This window comes from Falco naumanni, chromosome 13 (assembly GCF_017639655.2).
Source record: "Falco naumanni isolate bFalNau1 chromosome 13, bFalNau1.pat, whole genome shotgun sequence".
Classification (NCBI taxonomy): Eukaryota; Metazoa; Chordata; class Aves; order Falconiformes; family Falconidae; genus Falco; species Falco naumanni.
Window position 1 is genome coordinate 4,070,343 of NC_054066.1, and position 25,840 is coordinate 4,096,182.

The 25,840-nt window shown below is 44.1% G+C and overlaps 1 protein-coding gene across 3 annotated transcripts in view; it reads left to right on the plus strand.

The window, feature by feature from the left end:
• The first annotated feature begins 1,434 nt into the window (after window positions 1-1,434).
• The window catches only part of MYO7B (myosin VIIB), a 55,860-nt gene continuing 31,454 nt past the window's right edge, over window positions 1,435-25,840 (plus strand). For 2 of the 3 annotated variants that reach the window (XM_040613061.1, XM_040613064.1), the window contains exons 1-19: window positions 1,435-2,134; window positions 7,661-7,703; window positions 9,066-9,179; window positions 9,797-9,949; window positions 11,122-11,306; window positions 12,154-12,275; window positions 12,944-13,086; window positions 13,178-13,291; window positions 15,147-15,300; window positions 16,260-16,336; window positions 16,652-16,771; window positions 16,986-17,128; window positions 18,431-18,641; window positions 20,513-20,648; window positions 20,876-21,036; window positions 22,088-22,138; window positions 23,927-24,064; window positions 25,019-25,171; window positions 25,690-25,788. In XM_040613061.1, the coding sequence (XP_040468995.1) occupies window positions 7,686-7,703; window positions 9,066-9,179; window positions 9,797-9,949; window positions 11,122-11,306; window positions 12,154-12,275; window positions 12,944-13,086; window positions 13,178-13,291; window positions 15,147-15,300; window positions 16,260-16,336; window positions 16,652-16,771; window positions 16,986-17,128; window positions 18,431-18,641; window positions 20,513-20,648; window positions 20,876-21,036; window positions 22,088-22,138; window positions 23,927-24,064; window positions 25,019-25,171; window positions 25,690-25,788 (2,292 nt within the window). In that variant the 5' untranslated portion in view covers window positions 1,435-2,134; window positions 7,661-7,685. Of the gene's footprint in view, window positions 2,135-3,919; window positions 4,141-7,660; window positions 7,704-9,065; window positions 9,180-9,796; window positions 9,950-11,121; window positions 11,307-12,153; window positions 12,276-12,943; window positions 13,087-13,177; window positions 13,292-15,146; window positions 15,301-16,259; window positions 16,337-16,651; window positions 16,772-16,985; window positions 17,129-18,430; window positions 18,642-20,512; window positions 20,649-20,875; window positions 21,037-22,087; window positions 22,139-23,926; window positions 24,065-25,018; window positions 25,172-25,689; window positions 25,789-25,840 lie in introns of those variants that run through there. The other variant, XM_040613062.1, reaches the window with a different exon arrangement.

Sequence of the window (25,840 nt, forward strand, 5' to 3'; positions counted from 1 at the left end):
GGATGCCGTGGTGGGGGTCAACAGTTTTTATGTCACAGCTGGCCCAAGAGGGGACCCGCGGCTAGCTGTGGAAACAGGACTAGTTGTCTCAGCAAATTTAGGTCTGCCTGTCCTAGCTGAAGCTGCGGTTCAAACTAGTTCATGTGTGGGTGGTTCTCCAGATTTAGCCTTCAGCATCGACTGAAAGTTAGCCTTGAACTCCCCTGTAACTGCTGAGTTCTGGAGTAAACACGGGGGCAGAACGACCTCTCGCTTTTTTCAGGAATTGTTGTGTTCTCTTTTAGCAACCTCTATCCTCTGAACAGTTGCACTATTCAGTTATTTGGCACACCTATGATATGTCAGTAGAGGCTTACTAGAGATGACTTCTGTCATTGAGGCATTGTTTAAAATGGAAAGCTTAATAAATGCATGCAGTGCTGGTCACCTGCCTCTCTTCTTCTTCTGTGGCGAACAAAACATCTTCATTTTCTAAGGGGGTACAGGTTAATGTGACAGGCAGAAAACTGTTGAGGCAGTGTCATTTGGCATATTTCTAAGCAACGGTGATTTTTATAATCCTACACGCTATGCTTCTGTTCAGGGACATCGCACTTTAGCAAGTTGGGGACTCTGAGCAAAATGAGTCATTATTTCTTCTGCGCCAGAGGCACTTTAGAATGAATGGCAGAGTGGTTAAGCCATTAACTAAAACTTACACTCCAGCAGCAAGCACAATTACAATGCAGAGAGTTCAGTGAACCATGTTACATACAGCTGCACTCTCTGAATTGAGTTATTACTTAACATCTACAGTGTTTCACTTCGAAGCAGAAATTGGCAGTGGCGTCAGGTGTTTCTTGGATACAATCCTATATTCTTAGTAAATAATGCAGAAACCTTTTTTTTTTTTAACCTGAAAGCAGCATACACAAAACATGCAGAGAATGTCTCTTTGTAGCTCCAGAGGTTGTTTCCAGATAGCCGCAAAGGTCCCTTAGTGATCCTCAGGACCACATGTAATGGTATCGCGTCCTTCTTTCCTGCTCCTAGATGACTTTTATGGCTTCTAGCTCTTTGCACTGTGTGGTTTCACTTTGACCTTTTCTGGAAGGAGCAGGTGTGTGCCAGTATGTGATGGGCAGCTCCCATTGTTTCACTTATCTGACTTCCATAAAGAAATGTAATGGCTTTCTACAGCTGACTAAACAGAAGGCAGCATGAAAAATTTAATGTGACTCATTACAACACAGTAAATTAAGTTCTCTGAGGCCAAAGCACTAAGGTAGGAAGTAACAAGTTGGGAGTAATGTAACAGAAAATAACGGACAAGGGGAAACATAAATAGAAACTAACAAAAAATAAGATTGCAGAATGTGTACCGAGGTACCTGGAAATTGTACCAACGTGCCTAGAAAACACAAAAGTCTATCACATATTAAAGTTCCAAGCAGAATCAGAGTACAATGGTAGTCTTCCTTGGAAATCCATAATTTCTAAATATGTGTCATGTTCTGCAGTGATAACAAGCCACTGTCCCAAATTCCAGCTGTGCTGAAGCTGCATTGATGAGAGAATAGGTAATTCTGCATTTACTGAAAGTGGAAGGAGTCACAGAGGTTCCTTCCTAGCAGTTATGAACTCCTATCTTTCTGAAACAAAACCTCCTAACCCTGAGCCTAGCGCTGTGACACGCCACGTGCACCACACAGCAGAGGGTATGCCTGTGTCTTAACCTCACCTCAGCAGTGCTGAATAACTGGGCACCAATTCTGACAACTGTTCTGCAGGTAAGGTGTGTGTGCGCACTTGCATGCACACTTGCATGCACACGTCTTTGTCCCTCATACGCGAGAACTTGGCACTTAGCGGCCTGTAACATACTCCCGTAATACCATCTTGGCTGCATCCCAAAAGGAAGGATGGAGTGACACAGACCATAATGGGATTGCACGGTAGGGGAGCATGACCTGCCTTCTAGCAAGCAGAGTAAGCAGCACCCACTTGGCGTGTGTGAAGGTGTGTAATGACACAGATCCCAGAGCCCCACCACTGCACCTCTGTACATCATGAACTGGCTGGAATGAAATAAGCCTTTCCCTGAGGGATAGAATGCTCAAGACAACCAAGGGATGCACTTGGAAATCCTTTACTGGTATGTATTTCTTATTTAGTTTGCTTTGTTCCTGCAGTGATCCTTTCAGAGTTAACAGACATCAGTGACTTAAAGCTACAAATCTGCTTAGAGGAAGGGAAGGAGGTTAGTGTAGACAGAAGGGTTTCTGAATTAAGAGTTTAGATTGCAAATTGTTATATCCAGTCTGCCTCCCTTCAGAAACCTCAGGAAAAAAAATAGTTTAACATAAAATGATGCTTGGCATCTAGGACTTGGTAATGCAGAAATGATGAGGCCACTTTGATTTAGCTGGAGAGAAAATGTGAGAGGTAGTGGCCATGTGCAAATTAAACCCTTTGATCCTGACATCAATCTCTTAATTAGGAAGCTGTCAGGAAGAGGCAATTTTGTTAACACGTCTATCCAGACAGACCTATTGCTCTGAACAACAGCAGGATTAAATTCACCAGTGATTATCCAATTTTAATTTATTGCATTTCTCAATGCATTATTCGTCAGCGTAGACCTTACTACAAATTACCCCTAATTACAATTACAAATGTGTCTGTGCCTAGCACAGTCCCTCACCAACCTCTGTCTTCAGCAGTAAACAAGAGTTGCTCACTCCTGGCGAGCTCCTGCCTTTCCCCGTTCGCACAGCTCAGTGAATTCCCAAACTGGAGCTACCCCTGCTCACTCAGGCACTTCTCTGAAGAAGCCTTTAGCAAGCCGCCTGCTCATCTCTCATTAGGTACATGTGCTTTACAAAGCATCTAGGCTGCTTCTGCTTGGTATGTCAAGTCTCTGCTCTTTCAGCTTATGTTTTCTGGCTCTTTGAGTATGTTTACACTTAACTGCGGAAATCCATCTCCCTTCCAACACATTTCAGCCACACAATGAGTTGTGCTTTTCTTTCAGACTGTCTTGAGTTCCCTATGTTTCTGTCTCATGCAGTTAATATAATGTACTAGGACAGAAATACTGTACTTCTGTCTGAAATAGCACCCCCACTGCATCTTGATCACAAGCATTAAAAATTTATATATTTTTAGGATGAGATTCTCTGCCCCAAAACATGATCAGTTTGGAATTTAAGCAGGTATGTTTCATTTGCTGAAGAAATATGCATGGCATTTTTTCCCCTACAGTCTAATTACACAAAAAGCTTCAGTACTTCAATTTATTTGTCAATATTTGACCTTCATCTAATAAAATCAGTACTTGAAATTTTGTTAACCACATATAGCACATAGACTTCTTCTAAAAACTGTTGTATCAGAAGTAAGTCTGCTAAAGAATTTTGAGGCAAAATCCTTGAGTGAGAATGATTGGCCCAGTTAGAAACTTTCAGAAAGCTCTCATCTCTTTCTTGTGGTTTCCTGCCTCTCTCTAAGTCTCCAAGCCCTGAAGGGCCTGTGCTCTGTTTCTGCACATGTCTTCATTACTGCTGTAAAACTTAAACAGAAGCCTCAGGTAAGGAGGCTAATACTAAAACACAAATGTGTAACGAGGATAAACACACATTACTCCCAACTATTTATTGCCGTGCTTGAATGCTTACCTCCGATTTGGATATGGAACTACAGCAGGAGCCCCAGGAATCTGTCGTCGACATGGAGGCTTTTTGTTGTCTTTCTCATCGTACAGTGCAGCTACATTGAACCTAGGAAACAAGAAAACAAGAATTAAGGTATTAGCTATACTAGCTCACGTTTACAATTATTGCACGTTTTCACTTGCATGATTAATAAAGGGCATACAGGGACTGAAGTTTAAGGTTCACCCAGGCAAGAATTACCCTTCCTGCTTACTGGATGTGCCTGACTTGGAGATTACATATATGCTGAACTGGGAGCAAAGTCCTGTAATAAATAACCATGCTTCAGTCATTTCCTCCTTTGTGCAGCAGGGAACTGGCACTTGGTGAGGGATCCCTTAATGGCACCAGTGCCAGTTTCACCTTCCTTTTCTTTCTTTCTCCAATGCTTATGAAAAAGAGGGAACTAAGCTGCAGAAACCAGACAGTGAAGATTTCTTCTGGAGAGGTAACATCCTGTGGGGTGCAATTTGCTTTACGGTGCCACGTTACTTTGTAAAGAGAAGCAACAGAGAGCGCCAGGCGTTGTCAGAATGCTGCCATTCAAGCAGGTGGGGGGGTGGCCACTTACGACTTAACTGGGGATAAGCATTTTAAATGTTGCAACTCTTTATCCCAGGATTATATGGGATCTCCTCCCTACATGTCCATTCTTGGCTGCCATCATAGGCTGGATCTGGACCTGCCTGTATCTTTGCTGTGATGCAGTATGGCTCTGCTTTGTGTTTGCACTACCACTCCCTCTTTGTTCTGGGTAGACATTTCTGCTCTGTTGCAGTATTCGGGTTTCCGGCACAGGTGAAGAAGTATCTGCCAGTTGTGAGTCACTGCAGCTGACCATGGCCCATCTTTGGCCTGTGTTTCCTGAGTGTTAGGCTTCTGTACCACCTTGCATCGCTCGTAGTAACAGGTCATCACATTGTTGAAGTTAATACGCAGATCCTGTTCCCGAGCCCTGAATAAGAACATGAGAACTTCATCATAAGAGTAACTGATTATGAAAGACAGAAGTTCTTTCCTGAGAGAATGTAAAAAAACAACAGAATAAAAACAAGCTGCCAGAACGAATGCATTAATGTTGCATTGCTACATTTTTGTAGATGTTGTGCTACAAAATTGAGAATTGTCTTAGTTACAGATGAGCTCTGAAGAAAAATCAATTCTTAATATAGTCAGCAGTTGTGTTAGGGACACAGCCCTTGCAGTTTCTCCATATGCCAGCTTTTGTTATTAAGTGTGACATTCTACTTCTCATCTTGTTATTGGATCACCTATGTGAAAATTATGTTTAAAATTCCTGCTTTAAAATGTGTGTTAGCATTGGACTTCCACATCGGCAGTCTGTCATCTCTTGACGTTTCTGGGTTGGGGTTTTTTCACTTTGGGAATCGCAATACATTTTGTAACTTTGGAAATTAGTTATTTTCAGCATATCTTATGATAACTTTCAAGTGGTAAAATGTTCTGGGCTTGCCTAGAAACCCTGTTCAGTTGGGGCTACTGTATAGCCCTTTACAGTCACAAAGAGGGCATAAAGATCATGGAGCTTGTCAAGCACTTCCTAGTTTCCATTTTGCTATCCTAACAGCCCTCTTTATGGTTAAGACATTGGTGTAACCCACAACAGTGGCATTATCTTGCATACAGGAGTACAATTGCTCCTTCTGTTTAGTCTGAAGAAAAGGCTGTTTATGCACTCATCAATTTTAAATAAGACCATGATTTATGAAACCTATCTATACCTTCCCAAATAACATAGGTAAAAATTTCCTGCTATAGGAAAGCAAGTGATAAAATGAGCCCTAACTCTCTCCCTGCAATGTTTTCTTTTAACATTGAAGTTTCTTAAAACAAGAGGGAGAAAACAACGGAAACCCTGAACTTCACTTTGAGAGTGTTTTTTTAATGGAAATCTTCATTTTTCAAGAGCATGAACATCCACAAATAAATTAATGACTTGAAACACTTTTCTGATAATTTAGTTGCAAAGTTCTAAACCTCAGAAACTTGTATAGCTCCACCATAAAATGAAGACAAACAATAAAATTATTTACATGATTCAATCAGAAAAGTGATGAAATCTGAGTGCCTTTCAAAAATAAATACAATTCATGTTACACGGAATTGTAAATAGTTATCCAAAATTTTAAACATATGATTTTAAAGCCATTACACAATAGAAGACATCTCAAGGATTTCAGTGAAATTATCGATGAAGTATCCCATTAATCGCTAATATTAATGGTACTGCAAACTGGGATTTTGATGATAATCTGTACAGCACAGGTAGAAAATGGAACTTCCTTGTTTTGCTCAAACTTACCAGAGAACTGTCCAAAACCTAGGCAAGCACAATTTAGGGCCAGAATAAAACAACTTCTCAAAAGGCTATGAAATGAGAAATTTAGATTCATGTGTCAAGATAAAACCAGAACAGGTGTCTCTCTTTTTCATAGGGAATGTTCTGAGAGATCATGGACTTGCCTGGAATAAGTGATAAAGATCATTTTCTGGTCCTGTAGCGTCCACTCGTCTTGTAAAGTAGCTTCCAAGCAGCTTGCCATCAAACAGGAGTGTGCAGAAGGGATGCAGATGGTTAAATACGTCTTCATTGAGCATGACTTGTAAAATGTGTTTGAGATAAAATGCTAAGAAAACATCATTGATAATAGGTTATAAAAGGGTAAAAATAGAATTACTTTTTGGTCCAAGGCTAGCATTTTTTGGAGCATTTTGGTTATTGCAAGCATTTCATTCTTCTTATCAGCTCTGAGCTGAGCCTTTTCTCTGGGTGTGCTGGAACAATGGATAGAGGGAGAGATCCTTTAGAGACATGGAGGGAGCAGAATGGGTCACACAGCTGTGAGAAGTTTGTGAACATGAGCCTGTGGAGACCTGGGCTAATAACTGGCATCTGCTGCACACAGCAACTACTAGAATCACAGGTTACTCAACAGCCTTAGTGTGCAGGGATCACTCTTGCTAGTAGGAAGAGATAACAGGGAAAAAACACCTGTCTGGAACTCTGGAAACATTTAAAGGGAACTTAGCAAAGAGTCTGCCTGTGATTTCCTACACACAGTAAGACATCAGCAGCCTTCCCGCTGTAGCAAGAGTCAGAGCCAGCAAATCATACGTGGTCCTGGAGTCACTCCAAAATGCAGCTGCAGTAGCCTATGGGACAGGAAGCAGCTTCTGAAGACTTTGGTTCCATGGTTATTCCAAGGATCACAGCCTAAACAGCATCATCCCTTAACCAACACACTAGTATAGATTCCTGGCCACCATCTTTTCACTGTTACGCTTTTGATAGTGAGCTCCCAAAATTATTGTGCTTCTCTCCAGTTCCTTATTTTGCTGCTCATGTCTTCATGGCAACCCTTCCCATTCCAGCCAAGGAAGATGAAATCTAAACCTCCATTTCTATATAGCGGTAGGTTTGAGCTGTGAGGGTCTGAGGGAACTGAGCAGCTCAGGAAAGTATGAATTAAATCTGTGCCACTGGGCTGGCTGCTCCTAGGAACTGAACTGCTCGGTCAATGGACCAGCCGAAGGTAACTCTATTGTGCATCGAATAACATTGCATTGTGAAGTCTTTTTATTTGTGAGCCAAACTTGAAGTTCAGCCAATAAATGTGCCTAGCATTTTACTGAGGGAACAATTTGGTATGAAAATGTGCACAGTGACCTCTTCAGGGTTGAGAGCATCTCCAGGCTTACATGGTAGAACTCACAGCAGACCCACCACCACAGTGCTGCAGGTTCTTTGCTTTGGGTAGATGGTTCCATTGTTTCTGCATTGGGTGTAGCGTATTATCATCTCCTCTGCTTTAACAAAACCCATATTATTTTAAGGCATTTTGCTGTTATTTTTTACAAGGAAACATCTCAAAGAAACCCCATTTTTTGTTCTGATCAAAGCTGGAGCCCTTTACTGGCCTAACCTTATGTTCTTCTTGGCACTGCAGGTTGCATACCATGATCTGAAGCATAATGGTGGTTTTCAGAAAGGTAAGTCCTATTCTTTGCTATGATTTACTGATTAGCCCAAGGCCCAAAGAGGAGAAAATTACCTTAACATCATGGTTCAACTCAAAAGAGAAAGTAGCAATAACCCAATATCAACCAGGTATGAAATAATGCCGTCCTAGACTAGTGGTGCAGAGGTGCTGGGCCCAGCCTGGCTGTGCTCATGCTGAGCTGTGAACTCTGTCACAAGGTGTGGCACTGAAACTGCACAGGCTACCTCTGGAGTGTTAGTCAACACAAGTTAGTCTGTAACATCATCCATAACTTGTGCAGTGTTTATAGATGCTTTACACTACAGTTCTTTGCTTTTATGTATGCTAAAATGTAAACCTGTGAAGTATTTTGAGAGGAAAAAGACATAATCTTCAAGGAAAAATCTTGAAACTTTGACAGCAAATGCTACAGTCTGTAACAGAAGTTGTATGCAAACCCCTCAGCTATAAACCAGTTTGTACCCACTGAAGATCTGACCTACAGATTTGTTCAGTTTTCCTTCCAGCTGATACAGCAAAGCTTTCTGTTTGAATCCATATTCGTGTCTGGACCAAGAGAAGGTATTCCCGGGGGCTTGGAGCAGGGAACTATAACCAGGACAGTAGTGCAGGCGACACCAAGATGCTGCTTATTTCTAGGAAAGGGCAGCTGTAGCTTGCACCTTCCTCTGATGACAGCAGAGCAGCTCTTGGTTGCTTGCCCTGCTGAGAGGCAGGATGTTGTCATGCCTCTACAAATGTGAAGAGATGAATAAAGAGTGCTTTTTTTTTTTTTTTTCCAAAAAAGATCGTGGACGCACTTACATTTCTAAGTTATTTCAGCTATAGCAGAAAGAATAGATATCAATGAACGCTTGCAACAGAACCCTCTACATTTCCAGGCATCTAGTCTGTATATCTGTTTGTTTCTTTTTCTTTTTCCTGGTAGTGTCTATGTTTCCAAGCATCTCTTCTGAGAGAATACTGTAGCTAGCGTGAGGCTGCCAAGGCACTTTACCAGCATTCACTGTACCCCTTGCCAGTCTCGAGGAGGTAGTGGAGCTGAGTATTTGCTGTCCTTGTAAAAGGTGTTGCCTCATTTCCTCCTGTGAGACAACTGGGTTTGATGGCTTGTCCAAAGTCATGTTCCAAGACAACTGTGGAGCTGGGAGTAGAACTTAGAGCTATATACTAATATATACTAATACTATAACCATTGGACTGTACTGCCTGCGAGCAGTAAGAACTTCGCCAACTAAACGCTGCTAAAGAGATCAAATCACTAAAAAATTAAGACCAAGAAATGTATGCCTGTAAGCTACATGATGTCAAGTATATCACTGTACTTGACAACAGCTTTTCTTCTCCTCAGGGTGATCATGTGTGGCTGGACACTCAACCAAACAGTGAATTTAATGTCCCTATCGGGGCAGTTGTGAAGGACTCTGACTCAGGACGGATCTTGCTGGAGGATGACGAAGGCAAGGTGGGCTATGCTATAACTTTCTATAAAAGATGAACATAAAATTTAAAAGTACAAATTACATAAGAATGGCCTTATTGGGCCAGACCATCTAAGCAAATGGTCTGACTTCGTCTGGTAAGATATACTGAAAGAAAGAATATAAAAGTAAGGCTAGTATAGGGTGATACCCTAATATTTCCAGGTCCCAGCACTATGAAGACTTAGAGCTTCCTGAGCTAGAGGTTATATCTATGTAGTTAAGAAAAAGAAAAAGACAGGCTCCAATCTCTAAATCTGATGGAGCTTTAGGTGAAATCAAGATCCCACTAAAGTCAATGGGGTTTCATCCCTACCTCATACAATGTAGTGGCTGTGGTGACCCGATAGAGCTGCGCTCTGAACAGCGCTAAATTTGGTGATGTCCAGAAGCCACCTGAACCGCTTCATCCAGTGTTTTAAATCAACTGGTCCTGGGGAGCAGCAATCCAGTAATTTCTGTAGTTCAGTCAACTGTTTGTTAGAATATGCTTTTTTGAGCATGGATTATACTGAAACTCACTGTGGTCTAACATGGTTCTCCTTTGTTTGCCTCTGAGCAACAGCACAACACGTTAAAGCTGATGCCTTGTCTTTTTCAGGAACATTGGATCACAGCTCGGAACATGCACTTGGTGCGCCTGATGCACCCCTCCTCTGTCCAGGGGGTGGAAGACATGATCCGCCTTGGCGATCTCCATGAAGCAGGCATGGTGCACAACCTCCTCATCCGCCACCAGGAGCACAAAATCTATGTGAGTGCCAAGGGCAGCACGCATAGCAATTTCGGGAACGACCTCTGCTACACATTTCACAATGACCTGAGCAGCCTGCAAACCTTTCATACATGGGGGCCCCTCTGCTTCCCTTACTGAGTGAGGCTGCCAAGGAGACACAACATAGTGGTTTTCTCTTTTTCATTTGAGTACTTTGGCTGTGAAGAAGACAGCTAATAGTCACTAAAACCACAGAGCTGTGCATAGGTAGTGACCTTGCTTACTTACTCCTAGAGGGACCATTTCCACCAGCCACCGACAGCTAAATCCAGCCCATGTTACAGCTTAGTGCTGCTATTACCTGCAGCTGCGACACAGGATCAGTCTAGCACACAGTGACATGATTTAGATCCAGTTCAAGTCAATGTTTACTTCATTTTGTAAAATATGGATATTTAGGATACCTGGTTTCATTTCTTGTCTGTTACAGGTTTTATCTGTGACTGAGCAATTCCTTACTTCCCAGTTTGTAATATGATAATAATATTGTTTTTTCCATGCTTTGCCTCCTATGCCTCTCACTGTAGGAGAGGAGATCCTCTTACATCACAGATGTGCTGATGTTTAGTGTAAACAAGGACTAGTTTTATAGTTATAACTACCAAGATGTGTGTATAGACCTGCTATACTAGACTCTAGCAGTTGTCTTATGTAGAAGTTCTTGAACAATATTATTGCATTTCCACAGCCTTCAACAGCCTCTGCCATTTCAATGGTGCCGTTGTTTACAAATGTTACTAAATGACTGCATGAATAACACAACCATAACTTTGCCCGTTAGCAAAGTTCTGCTACATCTGCACTAGAACACGAAAGCAGCTTAACAAAACACTACAAAACAGCTTATGATAACACAAAAAAATGCCAGGTAAAATTGGACTTTTTGGTGTTGCGGCTTAAGCCAGTGAACTGAGCTGTGATTTGGCAAGGAGATTACAGCTAGCATTCTTCCTTTTGCAAAAACCTCCATATCCTGGGATATTTAATAGCAGCTTATAGCGTGTAACCATGCTGTCAGTCTCACCTAAGTGCTGCTATGGATCTCCCAGGCTTCCTTCCTGCCTCTTCTTAGATTTATACTGCAAGTGGCTTTGGTTGTATTCTTGTTTGCAGGTTTGCTGCTAGAGGTAACACTCGTAATTGTTTTTCAGACTTACACAGGATCAATCTTGGTAGCAGTGAATCCATACCAGCTGCTTCCCCTCTACACAGTCGATCAGATCAGACTGTACTGTAACAGGAGGATTGGAGAGCTACCACCTCATGTCTTCGCCATTGCAGACAACTGTTATTTCAATATGAAGAGGAATAAGAGAGACCAGTGCTGTGTGATCAGGTGACTGGACTTAGAGAGGACCAGTAGCAGAAACCAAGTCTGCATGTATTTGAGGCACCTTTGTGGACACAGGAGACCTTCCAGATGGAAGGGCACAGATAAGACGAGAGTCAACAGGAGGGAAGTATTTTCTCCCCTGCTACTTCTTTTTCAGTTATGTCTGCAAAAGGCAGAACATGAACAAGGGTTTTCTGAAGGCAAATGTTCTCCCCCAGAATCTTTGAATGTTATGATATATTCTGCACATGGTCACTACATACAGAAACACAAAATATGAGCCTGTGTGATGTAAGGCTATCTTTTATCTTGGGGACATGATACTTATATTACATATATTTTCTGAGAATAGAGATTTCCTGGAGAGAAACAACCTCTGCTAAAGCTGGAGGCAAGCTTTCTTCATCCTAGAAACACAAAATATGTATCCATTCTCTGTTAATCATCACTGTGAAGAACCAGATAGTCTCACTGCAATAACATCTGATTATAGTTGAGGCAACTCAGGTGATGTGCTAAGACTAGCACTGAAAATGGGTAATGCATTAAAGAAGAAAAGCAAGTGGTCATTTAATTTGCACTGGTACAGAATGTCTTCCATGGATTGGCTTGTTTTTAATCAGTGGGAGAATTTAGTCCTCAATTTAAGTCTAAAAAAGAGCTTAAATTTTATTAGATAAGATGATGAAAGACTAAAATTCTCCAGCCGTGCATGAAAAACAGTCTGATCTGCCATTCACAGGGTAAATATAAGTGGGATTTATTTTTTTTTTAACTTGGTCTGCCATTTTGCCACCCTAGCCAAAAAAAGAAGAAAGGAAACCTGTAATGATCTTGTTTCTTACTGCAGTGGAGAATCTGGAGCTGGGAAGACTGAAAGCACAAAGCTAATACTACAATTCTTGGCAGCTGTCAGTGGCCAGCATTCCTGGATAGAGCAGCAAATCCTAGAGGCCAACCCCATTCTGGAAGGTGTGTTACTTAACCAACAGGCTTGATTTACCACCCTTATCTCAAGATTTTTGTATCAGGATAAAAAATTCAGAAACATCTTTGAACCATTGTATCTGCATAACTGCTAAAACCCCTGAAACACTGGTGATGCAGGGTAGAAGTTCTCTGCCATGAAGTCCACAGCAGCTCCCATGCTGTAGGAGGGCCTGCCATCATAGTATGTGACCTGGAACTTCTGGGAGCACAGGAGTCCTTGGGAATGCAGAACCCAAAGTAAACACCCCTGGTTTTGCATTTGCAATAGATAGTGACAAAGTGACTGGCCAAGCATGGATGTATCTATAGGGGAGCTCCCTGAGACACCCATCTGTCTTTGTAGAGGGATCAAATGTGTTCCCAGTAAATCCTTCTGGAGGTTTTCAGACTTGCCCAGCTCTCTTAGCTGGCCAGATATAGGCCACTTTTGGATCATTTGAATGTATCTTTTAGGACCCAGTTATGTGGATGCACAGTGTGCCTGCCTCTCTCTTCAGGAGGCAGCCTGAGAGCAGATACTCTTCAGTGCTTGTCAGCAATGTAATTTGGCACACATAAAATACTGGCAGCAAAAAAGAAGGGCATAAAGATAGACTTGATGTTCATTAACTGCAATAATCTAGATATTATCTCTGTCCCTTGCTCATCAGCTTTTGGAAATGCCAAGACAATTCGAAATGACAATTCAAGCCGCTTTGGGAAATACATTGATATTCACTTCAACCAGAACGGCGTGATAGAAGGAGCCCGGATAGAACAGTTTCTTCTGGAGAAGTCCCGGGTTTGCCGGCAGGTGAGGGCACTGGCAGATGCACGTTCTGCCTGCTCCTGTGTTACGAGCTTATGCTGACAAGGCTGTCCATTGGCCTATTTCTTTCTTCTAGGCTCCAGAGGAGAGGAACTATCACATCTTCTACTGCATGCTAATGGGGATGAATACAGAGCAGAAAAAGATGCTGAATCTGGGCACTGCTTCAGAGTACACCTACCTTACTATGGTAATAGTCTCTGCTTTCTTCTCCATTATTCCTCTGCCACTTGCTTCTCCCAGTGAGCAATTACAATCAACAGGAGCTGCAGATGGGTAGTTCCCAAATATGAACTGTCCTTTCCTTAGAGTACCAGAAGCAGTAACACCAAAAGTGCTGTGAGCTTCAGTTTCAGAGACTTACTGCCATGTCCGCCGGTGGGAGGCAGCTTGTGGCAGTTCAAAGCTTTCTATCAAAGTCAGACTTCAGAAATGTAAAGGACATCTTAAAGCAGGTGGGAAATATCCCTCACTTTCGCAGGCACTCATATTTCAGATGAATGCAAGGGATCTCATGCCAGGGAGAATACTAATCAGGTATGTATACTGTAGGGGAAAATGAATAAGCAGAAATAGTGCCAAGAATCCTAGTCCTTGTATCTAATAAGTCTTATATACATAATGCAGGAAGCTGGCATTCAATCTAACCTCCAACAGCTGATGTTAATGTCCATGTCTGGGTTTATGTTGCTGTAGTGGCAGGAGTGGGATCTTCACAGGTGAGATTTTTGAAAATAGCTAGTTGGTTGATTTAGGGCATTAAAACTTTTGTGAAAATCCTGTTCTTTAGCCTGTGGAGATATCTCATATTAAATATTTCAGCTGGTTTGATTTGGGCTGTTCTGTAGCTGTGGAAAAAATGGGGCCTCTGCTGAAGTTAATGGGAGCTGAGCATCTAGTTTCAGAGGAAAATAAATCAAGCCTATAAAGCTGTTTCTGGAGTTTCAAAAGCAAAAAATACTAAGGATGTTGGAGATTTTTTCAAATGTAATGTTTTCAGAATAGTAGTGCTCTTGCAGCAAGAATTGATGAGTAAAATTCACACATTGGCCATTCCATAAAATGTCTGAAGTTCCCTGGGTCAGCAGTAGGGCAGTATAATACAGAGACAGAATTAGATTAAAGGAGAACATATCCATGGTTCAGTTCAGGTCAGCTGTTGGCACAAGCTGGCATGTTTACATGCTGTAAATGGAAATGTCTAGGAATACTTCACTTTTGTAAACATCACACTGTATTGTTGGAAATAGCAGGAATAAAAAAGGCATTTTCCCATCTCCATTAGGGCTGAAAATAGTTTCTACCAGGAAGCATCCTAGGACCTGCTGTGCAGTCTATATTGAACGTTCCTCTAATGCTGCCTCAGATGCTTCCATCTGCCTTCCACTAGAACCTAATATTCTTATTCTGAGAGTTGCCTTCCGGTACTGATCCAATCCTACTTGCTTTGATTTGGGATTAGGGCTCTTAATTAATAGAATCACTGAATGGTTTGGATTGGAAGGGACCTTAAAGATCATCTAATCCCACCCCCCCTGCCACGGGCAGGGACACCTTCCACCAGCCCAGGTTGCTCCCAGCCCCATCCAGCCTGGCCTTGGGCACTGCCAGGGATGGGGCACCCACGGCTGCTCTGGGCAGCCTGTGCCAGTGTCATTGTCCAATTGTTCATTGACAAGCAGAGAGAGGAAACGAAAGCAGCAGACCTGGCCTTGTAATTATAGGTAACCTTGTCAAAGTTTTCTGTCTTCTGTGCTGCAGAGCAGCCTTCCCTTCAGCTTTTCCCTCTGGCTTTCCCAGCACTCAGTCTAGCCCTGGAGAAGTACATTATTTAGTGCTCTACTAATGGGTTCTTCTTGAGAGTAGGGGAAAGAAACAGCCATGGGAAGAGCATCTAGAATGTCTAAATATGCTTTTACCTTGCATCTTACAGCAAGTGGCTCACCAGGTATCCACATTGTGCACAAGGGTTTGTCAGCTGCAGGTCTTTTCATCGTGTGGGGACCGAAAGGGTTCTCCTTACCTGAGGGTATGGTGTCTTGCAGGGCAACTGCATCTCCTGCGATGGACGGAATGATGCAAAGGATTATGCCCACATCCGCTCAGCTATGAAGATCCTCATGTTCTCAGATTCTGAGCACTGGGACATCAGCAAGCTGCTGGCTGCGATCCTGCACTTAGGGAATGTAGAGTTTGAAGGTAAACTCAGCATTGTCTGTGTTGGCTTTTCCTCAGACTCGTAAAGGCCTAAAGGTGCCACCTGCTTCCACCTATACAGATGAGGTTGTACTGCTCTGCCCTGTAAAAAAAGCTGAACAGGGTTGGAAGGGCAGGCAGATAAGCACCATGAACTTCTGATTTGTGAAAACCACTGTCTTGTGTTTTGGAAAACATCATCTTATTACTATTTTGTCATGCCATCAGGTTTCCATGGCAATAAATGGGCCCTTATCACCCAAACTGAAACAACAGATAATATAATGCCATGTTACATTTGCTGATTGTAGTGCTACGCAAGCCAGGGGACACAGGAGCAGCTGAGCAATGTTTGCTGTGGAGATGACAGCAGCCATCCTCCTGGCTAGGCCTGGTGAACACTCACCTGCGTTAAGTGCACTGCTGGTATGGCTGGGCACACAGGGTGAGATGCCCACCAGAGGGATGCCAGAAGCTCTCACATTTTGCAGAAGGACTCCTCACTTGGTGATACAGAGGGCCCAGTACAGTGATGCTGGCTGGATTCTTTGAAGTAATGCTGGCTGCTAAAGTGAGGGGTTTCCTTCATTTCCCTTTGTGTCTAAACTTCCCACAAGCCAGATAAATGGTAAAAAACATATTTAGAAACCCATTTTCTGAAGTCAGATACCACTTCCCCACATCCCAAATAGCTACTTTTAAAATGAATAACCTTGTCAGCTTTACTACTATTTTTAGCCTGATGTTCTGGAGTTGTGATAGCCCAATACAGCCCAGGGTTCCGAGGTGAAATCAGGACTCTCCTTAGTAAAATCATCAAACCTGGGAGTCTCAAAAGAAAAAGTACTGCCTTGCCACATTCCCAGAGCTACAGGGTTACATAAATATGGCTGCAATAACAGCACAGCTCCCTGCCATAGCAGAAATGATTCACCCTGAGATTGACTGTTTCCTCATTGTAGCGGCTGTGTACGACAACTTGGACTGCTCTGATGTGATGGACTCACCACACTTTTCAATTGCAACCAAATTGCTCGAGGTAATGGGCTCTCATCTTCTCCTACTAGTACTTTTCCTCAGTCTTGTTCCCTGACCACACTGACAAAGCGTGTGTCTGCGGAGTGGTTTTGTGTGGGTGTGCCTATAACAATGGACACGTCCTCGTCTTCCTGTTGACGTTCAAGTGATGCTGTTGCAGATGTCTCTCTGAGCTGGGAGATCTTTAACTGGGACAGCAGGCTGCCAGTGAATGCTGCTGGACAGGCAGTTTGTCACGGCCCTCTTCCTGAGACAGACTTTGCTGGATCTCCTTTAGCCACCTGGAATGACCAGGTTGCCATGACTGTTCTTCCAGGTGGACTCCAGTGAACTCCAGAACAGCCTCACAAACCTCTCCATCATTGTCCGAGGAGAAAGCGTGTCCAGGCCTCTGAACATAGTTCAAGCCGCAGATGGGAGGGATGCCTTTGTGAAGGTACCGGTGCTTACATTTTCTCTGCTTTAAGATTGGGGACACTTTTGGAGCTGTCTGTCTTCCTGGTTAAGGAGCCTTATGTGGGCAAACAACCACCCAGAGAGCTCCAGTCCCTTGTAGTTTTCAGGCATAGTTTGACAGCATTGTAGCAAGCAGTAAGCTATGTCCAAAGACCATAACGATGGGCTCTAATTCCTCTTTAATTTTTTCTCAGGGTATATATGGACGGATTTTCCTGTGGATAGTGAACAAAATCAATTCAGCCATTTTCAACCCAACTTCTCAAAAGCCTAAAACCAGACGTCAGTCCATTGGGCTGTTGGACATTTTTGGGTTTGAAAACTTCAGCAACAACAGGTAGGAGGCTCTAGATTAATTTCCACTGGGAATCTGAAAAGCAGCTGATGTAAAGGGAAAGAATAAAAAACCGAACAGACACATATTCTTTCATTATCGTTCTGATTCTCAGAAAAGCAGTGAAATTTCTGTCACTGAATTTTCCCAGCAATAATCATGCACAGATTCCATTTTTCTTCAGACATGGTCATGTTTCTGCTTCATTCCCTAACCTGCAATTTGGTGCAGCCATTGCTCATGTCTATTCCAAAACTTCAGGAATTTTCTCAGAGGAGATGGCCATGAAGCTGCTATGAGCAGGCAGCCAGTACGTGAAGATATAGTATGTCCCATGTCTCTGTACCAAACTTTCTTGTTCCATGGCATTTTTACCATGTCTCTTGGGATACATTTTGCATATAGTACAAAGGAGGCCATGTTGCGTTTCCCATTTCAGCTCATGCTTCCATCTTGCTCGGTGTTATCCCATCCCTTTTTTGAGCCACTTCTTATCTCTGCTTTTAAGGACAGGTTGGCAAAATACCTGGTCAGTATACCGTTGTCTCACTGCTGCCTCTTCTACTGGTGGTTTCAGTCCCAAAACACCATTTCTGTTTACCCTTCTCTATGGGGGCAGCAATTCTCTCAGTTGTATGATACCATATCATCAGTACTCCACAAACCATCAGCACATATTCTGCAGTCTTTTCCAATCCGTTTCAACTGATGCATGTTGCTTGCTTTCTACAAGATAATATTCCTCACTGACTTTTGGAACATAGTCCACGATCTGTTTAGCCCATCTCCTATCTTTTGAGTGCTCTCCTATTATTTTATGCTGTTCCCTAAGTCTGCAATTCATATGGGGCCTCACTGTGGTGAGCTCTCTACAGGCACACACAGCGTGCCACAGCAATTACCAGGTAATGACAGTCAGGTGCAACATTAAGGAGTAACTAACAAAAGAAGTCATAGTGCCAGTGCAAGTAAAAGCACGTCACACACTCATAGAGTCAAGCTACTTTCACAGGTATATGTTCCCCTTAATCTCTACAGTTTCTTGAAATGCGTACAACATCTTTCCTTCCTTACTCAGCAAAACTCAATCACCACTTGGCTCATTTCTGCTTATCTGTATTGGAGCAGAAGATGCATCTTTTATATTGCTAAGATTGGCAACAGGCAGTGGTGGTGATCATTAATGCTGTGCAATATAGCAGGAGTCTATCTAGATATGTATTTAATACAGAGAACAAAGAAATACCGTAAAGCAGTGCAGCACTAGCCAAGGATGACCATGGTTCCCATCTTGTCCCCCACCAGCTTTGAGCAGCTCTGCATTAACATTGCCAATGAGCACCTTCAGCAGTTCTTCGTGCACCATGTCTTCAAGCTGGAGCAGGAGGAATACCTTGCGGAGCACATTGTCTGGAATAACATCGACTTCACTGATAACCGCCAGGCTCTGGAAGTGATTGCACTCAAGCCCATGAATATCATCTCTCTCATTGATGAAGAGAGCAAGTTCCCAAAGGTAAATTTCTGGTTTCACTTGTAATGCCTGGCTTTGCACACAGCTCACAGGTAACGCTTGGCTTTACACACAGAAAAGTGCAAAAGTGGCTTTCAGATACATTATGAGAGGCAATGTCTTCTCCTTATAGATTCTTTTGAATTAGCTCACTATACAAATGCCTTTCTCTCTGCTGGAATGTGGTCTTCCTGGTACCCTGCCGTTGAAACTCTTACAGCTGTTCCAGACGGAGAAGGAAGGAGTCTGCATCGTCTTACAAGGGCTTCTTTGGAAACCTGAATTCACATATTGAGTATTGTTCTGCTGTTGGTCTGGGCTGCAGCTTGCTCTTTCTCTCCTGGATGACAGACCTAGTTGAGTAATGTCACCATACGGGCCTGCCAGCCTGCCCTGGGTGCCGGGGAAGGTGCCGGAGCAGACGGTGCTGAGCGCCATCACCCAGCACGTGCAGGACAGCCGGGGGGTCAGGCCCGTCCAGCGCGGGGTTCTGGCAGGCAGGTCCTGCCTGGCTGCCCTGATCTCCCTGTGGGACAAGGTGACCCCCCTGACGGGTGAGGGACAGGCTGCGGGTGGTGGCTGCCAGGGCTGGAGCGAAGCCTTTGGCACCGTCCCCACAGCATCTCCTGCAGCCACCGGCTGCTCCCGGCCGGGCCGGGGGGGCTCTGCGCGGGGTCAGGAGCTGGGGGGCAGCCGGGCCAGGGAGCGGTGGGGAATGGAGTCACATCCTGCTGGCACCGGGCACACGGGGGTTCCCCAGGGCTCAGCGCCGGGGCCCGTCCTGCTGCGTGTCTGCACCGCCGGGCTGGGCGAGGGGAGCAAGTGCCCCCTCAGTCAGGGCAGGGGGCACCCAGCTGGGGGGAGCTGAGCTGCTGGGGGGCAGGGGGCTCTGCAGGGGGGCTGGGCAGGCCGGGCCGAGGGGCTGAGGCCACTGGGTGAGGGTCGGCAGGGCTCAGCTCTGGGCCCTGCCCGTGGGGCACAGCAAAGATGAAAGCAGCATGTGATCTCAGACATTCCTGCAGAGCATTTTCATAGTTTCCAAAGCATAAGGCTAAGCAGGACTGCTGGTCCAGCAACCAGGTGCCAATGTGGGCTTGTCCAGAAAAGCAAGCCCCTGCCTCAGCTCATTTGTAGTTCTCAGGTAACAATTTGAGAGGATCATGTACAGGCAGACAGCTTTCCCCTTTCTTCCCTTAGAGAGTTTTCCTGCAGTCAGGACAAGAAAGCATCTTTTCTATGATCACGTCATGAGCACATGACTTCCCAGATAGCACAGCACTCACTGCCCCTACCATGGGCCAGCCAGCAGCACTAGCCTCACATGCACCACAGGGGGATGAGATTGTGATGGCACCCCCTGAAGAGAAGCACTCTGCTGAGTGCCTTGCCTGTGGAAGTCACTATCTGAGCAAGCTGACTGGTGTCTGCTCAGGCCGGCCTTGTTCCAGGGATCTCTGAGTCTTGCACCAGCCGGAGAGTGAAAGAAGTGTGGGAGAAGGAGCATGCACCCCTTAGAGCGTGACTGGGTAGGGTGGCACGGGAAGGCTGGTGCAGGGCTCTGCTTGTGAGGTCCAAATATATGGGAAATTCTCAGCACATCTGGTGATGTTAGTAATGTTAGGGGGGCTTGGATACAGCCCTAAAATACCAGGCCTTACACTCTGGTGGTGTTTTCTGTCCTGATGCTTGAGAGAAAGATCCGTGTAAAAGGGAAGACACTTCTGGCACTACCTTTCTCCAGATCGACAACACAAATAATGGACAGAATTTGAGCTTTTGTTATCACTGATCACCACTTCTATTTGTTTGCTGAGCATAGGCCCATGCTGGGGGGAATCTGCTTACCTGATCTTTTTGCCTGTATTTGTTTCTAGGGCACAGATGCCACCATGCTCATCAAAATCAATTCCCTCCATGGCAAAAGTAAAGTTTACATCCCACCTAAGAGTGTCCATGACACCAAGTTCGGCATCAACCACTTTGCTGGGGTTGTCTTTTATGAATCAAAAGGTGAGCCTATCTCTGCTGGATGCGGAGGGTGAAAAGAAAGGCATGACCTGCCCTGGATGTGTGACACTCCAAGGTAGTGTTGAGCTGAAGTCAGATCAGGAGGTCAGGAGGATTACTCTAAACTAATCTGCAAGTTACTGTAAACGAACTGGATTTTAGCTAGACAGAGTGGTGCTAAAGCCAGCAGGCTGCAGACATGACAAGCTGATTTTTTTTCCATCCTATAGATTTCCTGGAGAAAAATCGGGACACTCTGAGTGCTAATGTAATGCAAGTGGTTCATTCCTCCAAAAACAAATTCCTGAGAGAGATTTTCCAAGTGGAAATCACCCCACCTAATCTGGGACGTGGGACCATCCGGCATCTTGGAGCTGACCAGACCTGCAAGGTTGGCTTACTGGAGCTAAGTTGCAGGAACAACTAATTTCTCCTCCCTTCCATAAGGCCCTGGCTGTTCTTGACCTCTTTCTTTTGCACTCTTTAGCCAGCAAATCCCTATGCCCTTCATTCTACCCATTTCTGCAAAGGAGTCTGCAGGAAAAGTCAGGGTCTAGTGTTCATGCTGTAAACAAGTCCTGTCTCCCAGGGCTGCGTCCCTGGACGTCTGCATAGCCATGCTTGCAGGCTGTGACAGAAGCATGCGTAGTGCTGCCTCCCCAGAAGTTGTCATCAGCTGGATGGGTTTGTTCTGTGTCTGCCTGGGCACCCATACTGCATCCACATTGCCAGGATGGGTGTAACGTAGTAAGAGGGAACTGCAGTTTGAAAGGTTTGTTGGAATGGAACAAGGCACTCACCAGAGACCCCTCTGCAAAGCCAGTACCTGTCCAGAAGCTGGCAGCTGAACTGCTGCCACGCTGCACATGTAGCCAGTCTGCTCAGACCGTAACACCAAGGGCTCTGACTGGGCAACTGGCAGCTGGGTCCTGGCCGTTTTGTTCTTGCACAGGGCTGACAGGCTAGCACCAAGGAGCAAATAGCTGTGCTGTCACAGAGATACTCTGCTTCCTGCTCCTAGTGACGCTTGTAGACACAGGTCTCACTGCCCTAGGTACTGCTGCAACTTTAGTTCTCCCTCCTGGCCCAGAGGCTTTGTGGCAGAGTTCATGGTGGCTAATTATCACAGAATCATCTGTGCCTAGCAGTGCAGGGAGCCTTGTCCTGTGCCTAGTGAAAATGAGGTTGTAAAGTGCGGTGGACTGGAAACAGCTTGAGGCTTGAGGCAGAGTTCAAGTTCTCTGCCTTGCTGCAACTTTCACATGCCTTGATTTCTGAGCATTTAACTATGCAATGTCATCATGTGAAGGCACCTTTGCTTTTAATGTTTGCACCTTTGAGTTTTCCTATCAGGGTACATAACAAACAGTCAGCCTGCTATCTTACCTGTTATCTGTCTGTTCTCCTGGCACTGTTTTCTGATCCTGTCCTTTCTTCCTCAGTCTTTATCCCATTGTGGCTTTCTGCTGTCCAGAACATCTGGCCATGGACAGGTAAACATCCTGGAGGAGAAGAATGTCAGAAGTGGTACAAGCAGCAACAGAGAACTGGCTTAGCATCTCTTAAATGCTATGAATACTTCCAGATTAAATATCAGGTCTATCTACATTGCTCTAATGCTCTAATGTTTTTTGTCTCTATAAATAAGGTTGTGTTATTGAAAAAAAAACACCTTTCCTTACATTTAGGAAGCACAGAAGCATGTCAGGAAAGGAGCTGCTAAATGTGGGCTGGTGGGCTACTGCCCATTTCAAAATGTGCAGCAGTTAGCTGAAATACCTCAATTAATTTCAAATAGGTTAGGCCACCGTTTGGAAGCCTAAGCAGCAGGCTACAGAAAAGAACAGTGAATGAAGTGCCAGAAAAAAACCCTTTGCTGTCCTGAGGTCTCAGAGTTGCCCTCCTGACACACCAGGGCAGAAAAGTCACCACCATCTCAACAACAAATTCAGCTTTACCAATGTTCTATGTGTGAGATGAGGGCATGGGCTTCAGACCTGTGTGGCCATCCCACTGATGTACTGATACAGCAGGAAGGCTCGGAGATCTGGGAGTGCAAATTGCTTTTAACTCTTATACAGTTTAAACATGTATATGCTGTTGTCGTATTTACTTTAAAAAAAAAAAAAAAAAAAAAAAAAATGCTTGCTAGCCCTGAAGTACATCGGAGCCGCCAAGAGACATTCCCAGGAAGGGTTTCCCAAAGGATGAATGTTCGGTCGCCGGAGGGCAGCATTGCCCTGTCGCTAAATCAGAGGTTGGCCACTTGAGTGTTAAAAAGGGCACTTTAAACGTAAGAATCGGTAGAATGAGGTACCCTAACAGACCATGGAAGTGAGGGGAGCCACTGGACATCAATTATTTACTTGGGAAAAAAAAACCCAAAATCCCACAACCCCCCAAACCGAACACACAAGCTGTATCATCCTGCAGTGGCTCCATGCCTGTATGTTAAAGGCCAGCAGAATCCTTCTGTTACTTGGAATCAGCACTGTGGTCACCGTAATTTAATGTACCCTTTAAAGATACTAGGAGGTAGAAGCTTAGGCCTGTTGTGATGATCTGTGTGAAAAAGACATAGGTGGGAATATCAGCGAAGCTGGGAAAGCTAACTGCAGCCAAGTGCAATTCCTCTGGGTTACAGTATGGCAACTGCGAGCAAAATTCAACCCAGGAGCAGTGAGATACAAAGCACTTTATATGCAGCCGTATATGGAGTAGCTCTTACCTTATCTTCCAGCAAAAGTTGCCTTTTCACTGCTTACTGTAGTACTAATGAGCAAGGTGATCAGTCATCCTTATCAGTAAGGAATGAGCTGCTCTGGATCTTTAGCATCCATAGTTAGCTATGAGATGGCAGCAAAACGTCTGGCCTGGAGGTTATTACTGCTCTGGGAGCGGCTGTGGCTCACCAAGCTTTCAGGCACACCCCCATGCATAACAGCTTGGCACCCAGGCCATACGCTAAACTCAGCCTTGGCTGGAAAAGATGGGCCTGGGTGGGCTTGTGTGGGTGGAAATTCCATCATCACAGCCACCCCCACTGCCAGAACTTGGTGCCCAAGTAGGTGAAAGGGTTCAGTGGGTTTTTTTCCCCAAGAATAAACACAAATTAATAAGATGCAGGTGGCTGATTTAGCTTCCATGTAGGGTTTGGTTGTGGTTTTTTTTTTTTCTGGCAGTTGTATGATACTGTTACATTGTACAAAATTACAAATAATTATTAATTGGCCCTCTTACAGTGAAATCTGTAGCAGCCAGCATGTGCTTACTCTTCCTAGGGCTTGGATACCACCAAACGGCTCTCTACTCTGGGAGGACAGTTCAAGCAATCCTTGGAAAAACTAATGAAAATCCTTGAACAGTGCCAGCCATATTTCATCCGCTGCATCAAGCCAAATGACTACAAGAAACCACTGGTAATGTTTTAACAATATGAGGGCTTGTCTTCAGTAAACTTTTTAATGAGCAAAAGCTGTCAGTTGCTGTTATAGCATTTTGTATCTGTACTTCAGCCAAGAAGAGCTGAAGTACAGGCTATTAGTGCAATAAAAAGACTGATAGGGTATGGCATTGTTAATGTATGAAAACATGTTTGAAAAGCATCATAGAGTAATAGATGGCAAAAAAGCAGATAGGTGTGTTCCTGAGAGGAGCTGTAGAAGCCTTTCCTGTAAAGACAGAACTGGGGAGTTTCTAGTCCCTCAACAAGGGGAAAAATGAAAAACATTAGGATCCAACAATGATCATACTATGAAACAGCCTGAAAGAGAATAGGAGAGCTGTTGGTGTTTGAGAGAGGGGTGATGTGGCTTAAATTGACACTACAGGAGGACTGTGTCATTAAGAGACTTGCCAGGAACTCGTGAGATCATGAGCCACTTCTACATTAAAACCTTGTATACTGTTGATCGAGTAAGTTAATTTTTAAAGCACTGTGTGTGGTTTAGTGAGCCTATTTTTAGTCTGCATGACAAGAACCTAGCCACACACATGCTGTGCTTTGCATGGCTATGCCCACAGGGCCTAAGTTGCTACTGCAGTTATTCACACCTGCAAAACTATATGATCAGATCATTGTTCATCTGAAATTGCAGTTCTAGAATTGAAAATGCTTGCTGAAGCCAGGCTGAAGTTAATGGACTGTTTCTACTGCTGATAAACGCAAATTTGAAGACCCTTTGGGGTGACTTATTTATGCCTGTAATGAATTAATTTGTGTATTAAAGAAATAAGAAGTGCAATTTAAAAAAGCATAGTAGGCCATTTTGCAGGCACCCTGAGGTTGGAGGTTAATAGATATGTTTGAAGGAATGCTACGTGTGTAGCTTCTTTCAGTGCTAAGTCTCCTCCTTGTCTGCTTCCCCTTTCAGTTGTTCGACCGGGAGCTGTGTATCAAACAGCTGCGATATTCAGGGATGATGGAGACCATTCAGATCAGGAAAGCTGGCTACCCAGTTCGCTACAGCTTTGAGGAGTTCTTTGAGAGGTACAGAGTTCTCCTGCCATGGTCTCTTCGAGAACAGGTGCGTAAGCAAGAACTTGGGTTAAGGCTAATCCAACTTTTCCTTTTGGGGCTTTAGTCTTTCTCACAGTAGAAAGTTCTTAGATTATTGCTGGCACAGTTGAGAGAGCTGTCATCACAGTAACCATAGCTAAATACATATATCCTCACTTGAACCTTAGCTGAAGTGGTAGAGGCACTTTTAAATCTGGCTGCCTTGACCAGCTCCACACAGACATCCCAGGCAGGGTGACATCCCAATTGCCCTCAGATATTTCTTTTCTCTAAATCACACACTTCTGAGGTCTTTAACATCCTCCTCACATTTGAACTCTGGAAGGTTTGGCCATGCAGTCACGTTCCTCCTTTTCTTGACCATTTCAGCTGAACCACTTTCATTCATTATACTGTCAGCCCAGAGGTCGGTAAGACCTCAGCTCTTTCTGTTTTTCATCCTTTGAAATGCAGGGCAATAGATCTTACCTAGTACAGCTGCTGTGTTTCACAACCAAGCCCTAACATGATGCTTTTGTGTATCAGTTGAAGAATGATGCTCGACAGAGCTGTATCAGCATCTCTGAAGCAGTTCTGGGAAAGAATGAAAGCTGGCAAGCTGGAAAAACCAAGATTTTCCTTAAAGTAAGTAAAAAGGACAGTTTATTTTCTCCTCCTGAAAAAAATGGGTGCTTCA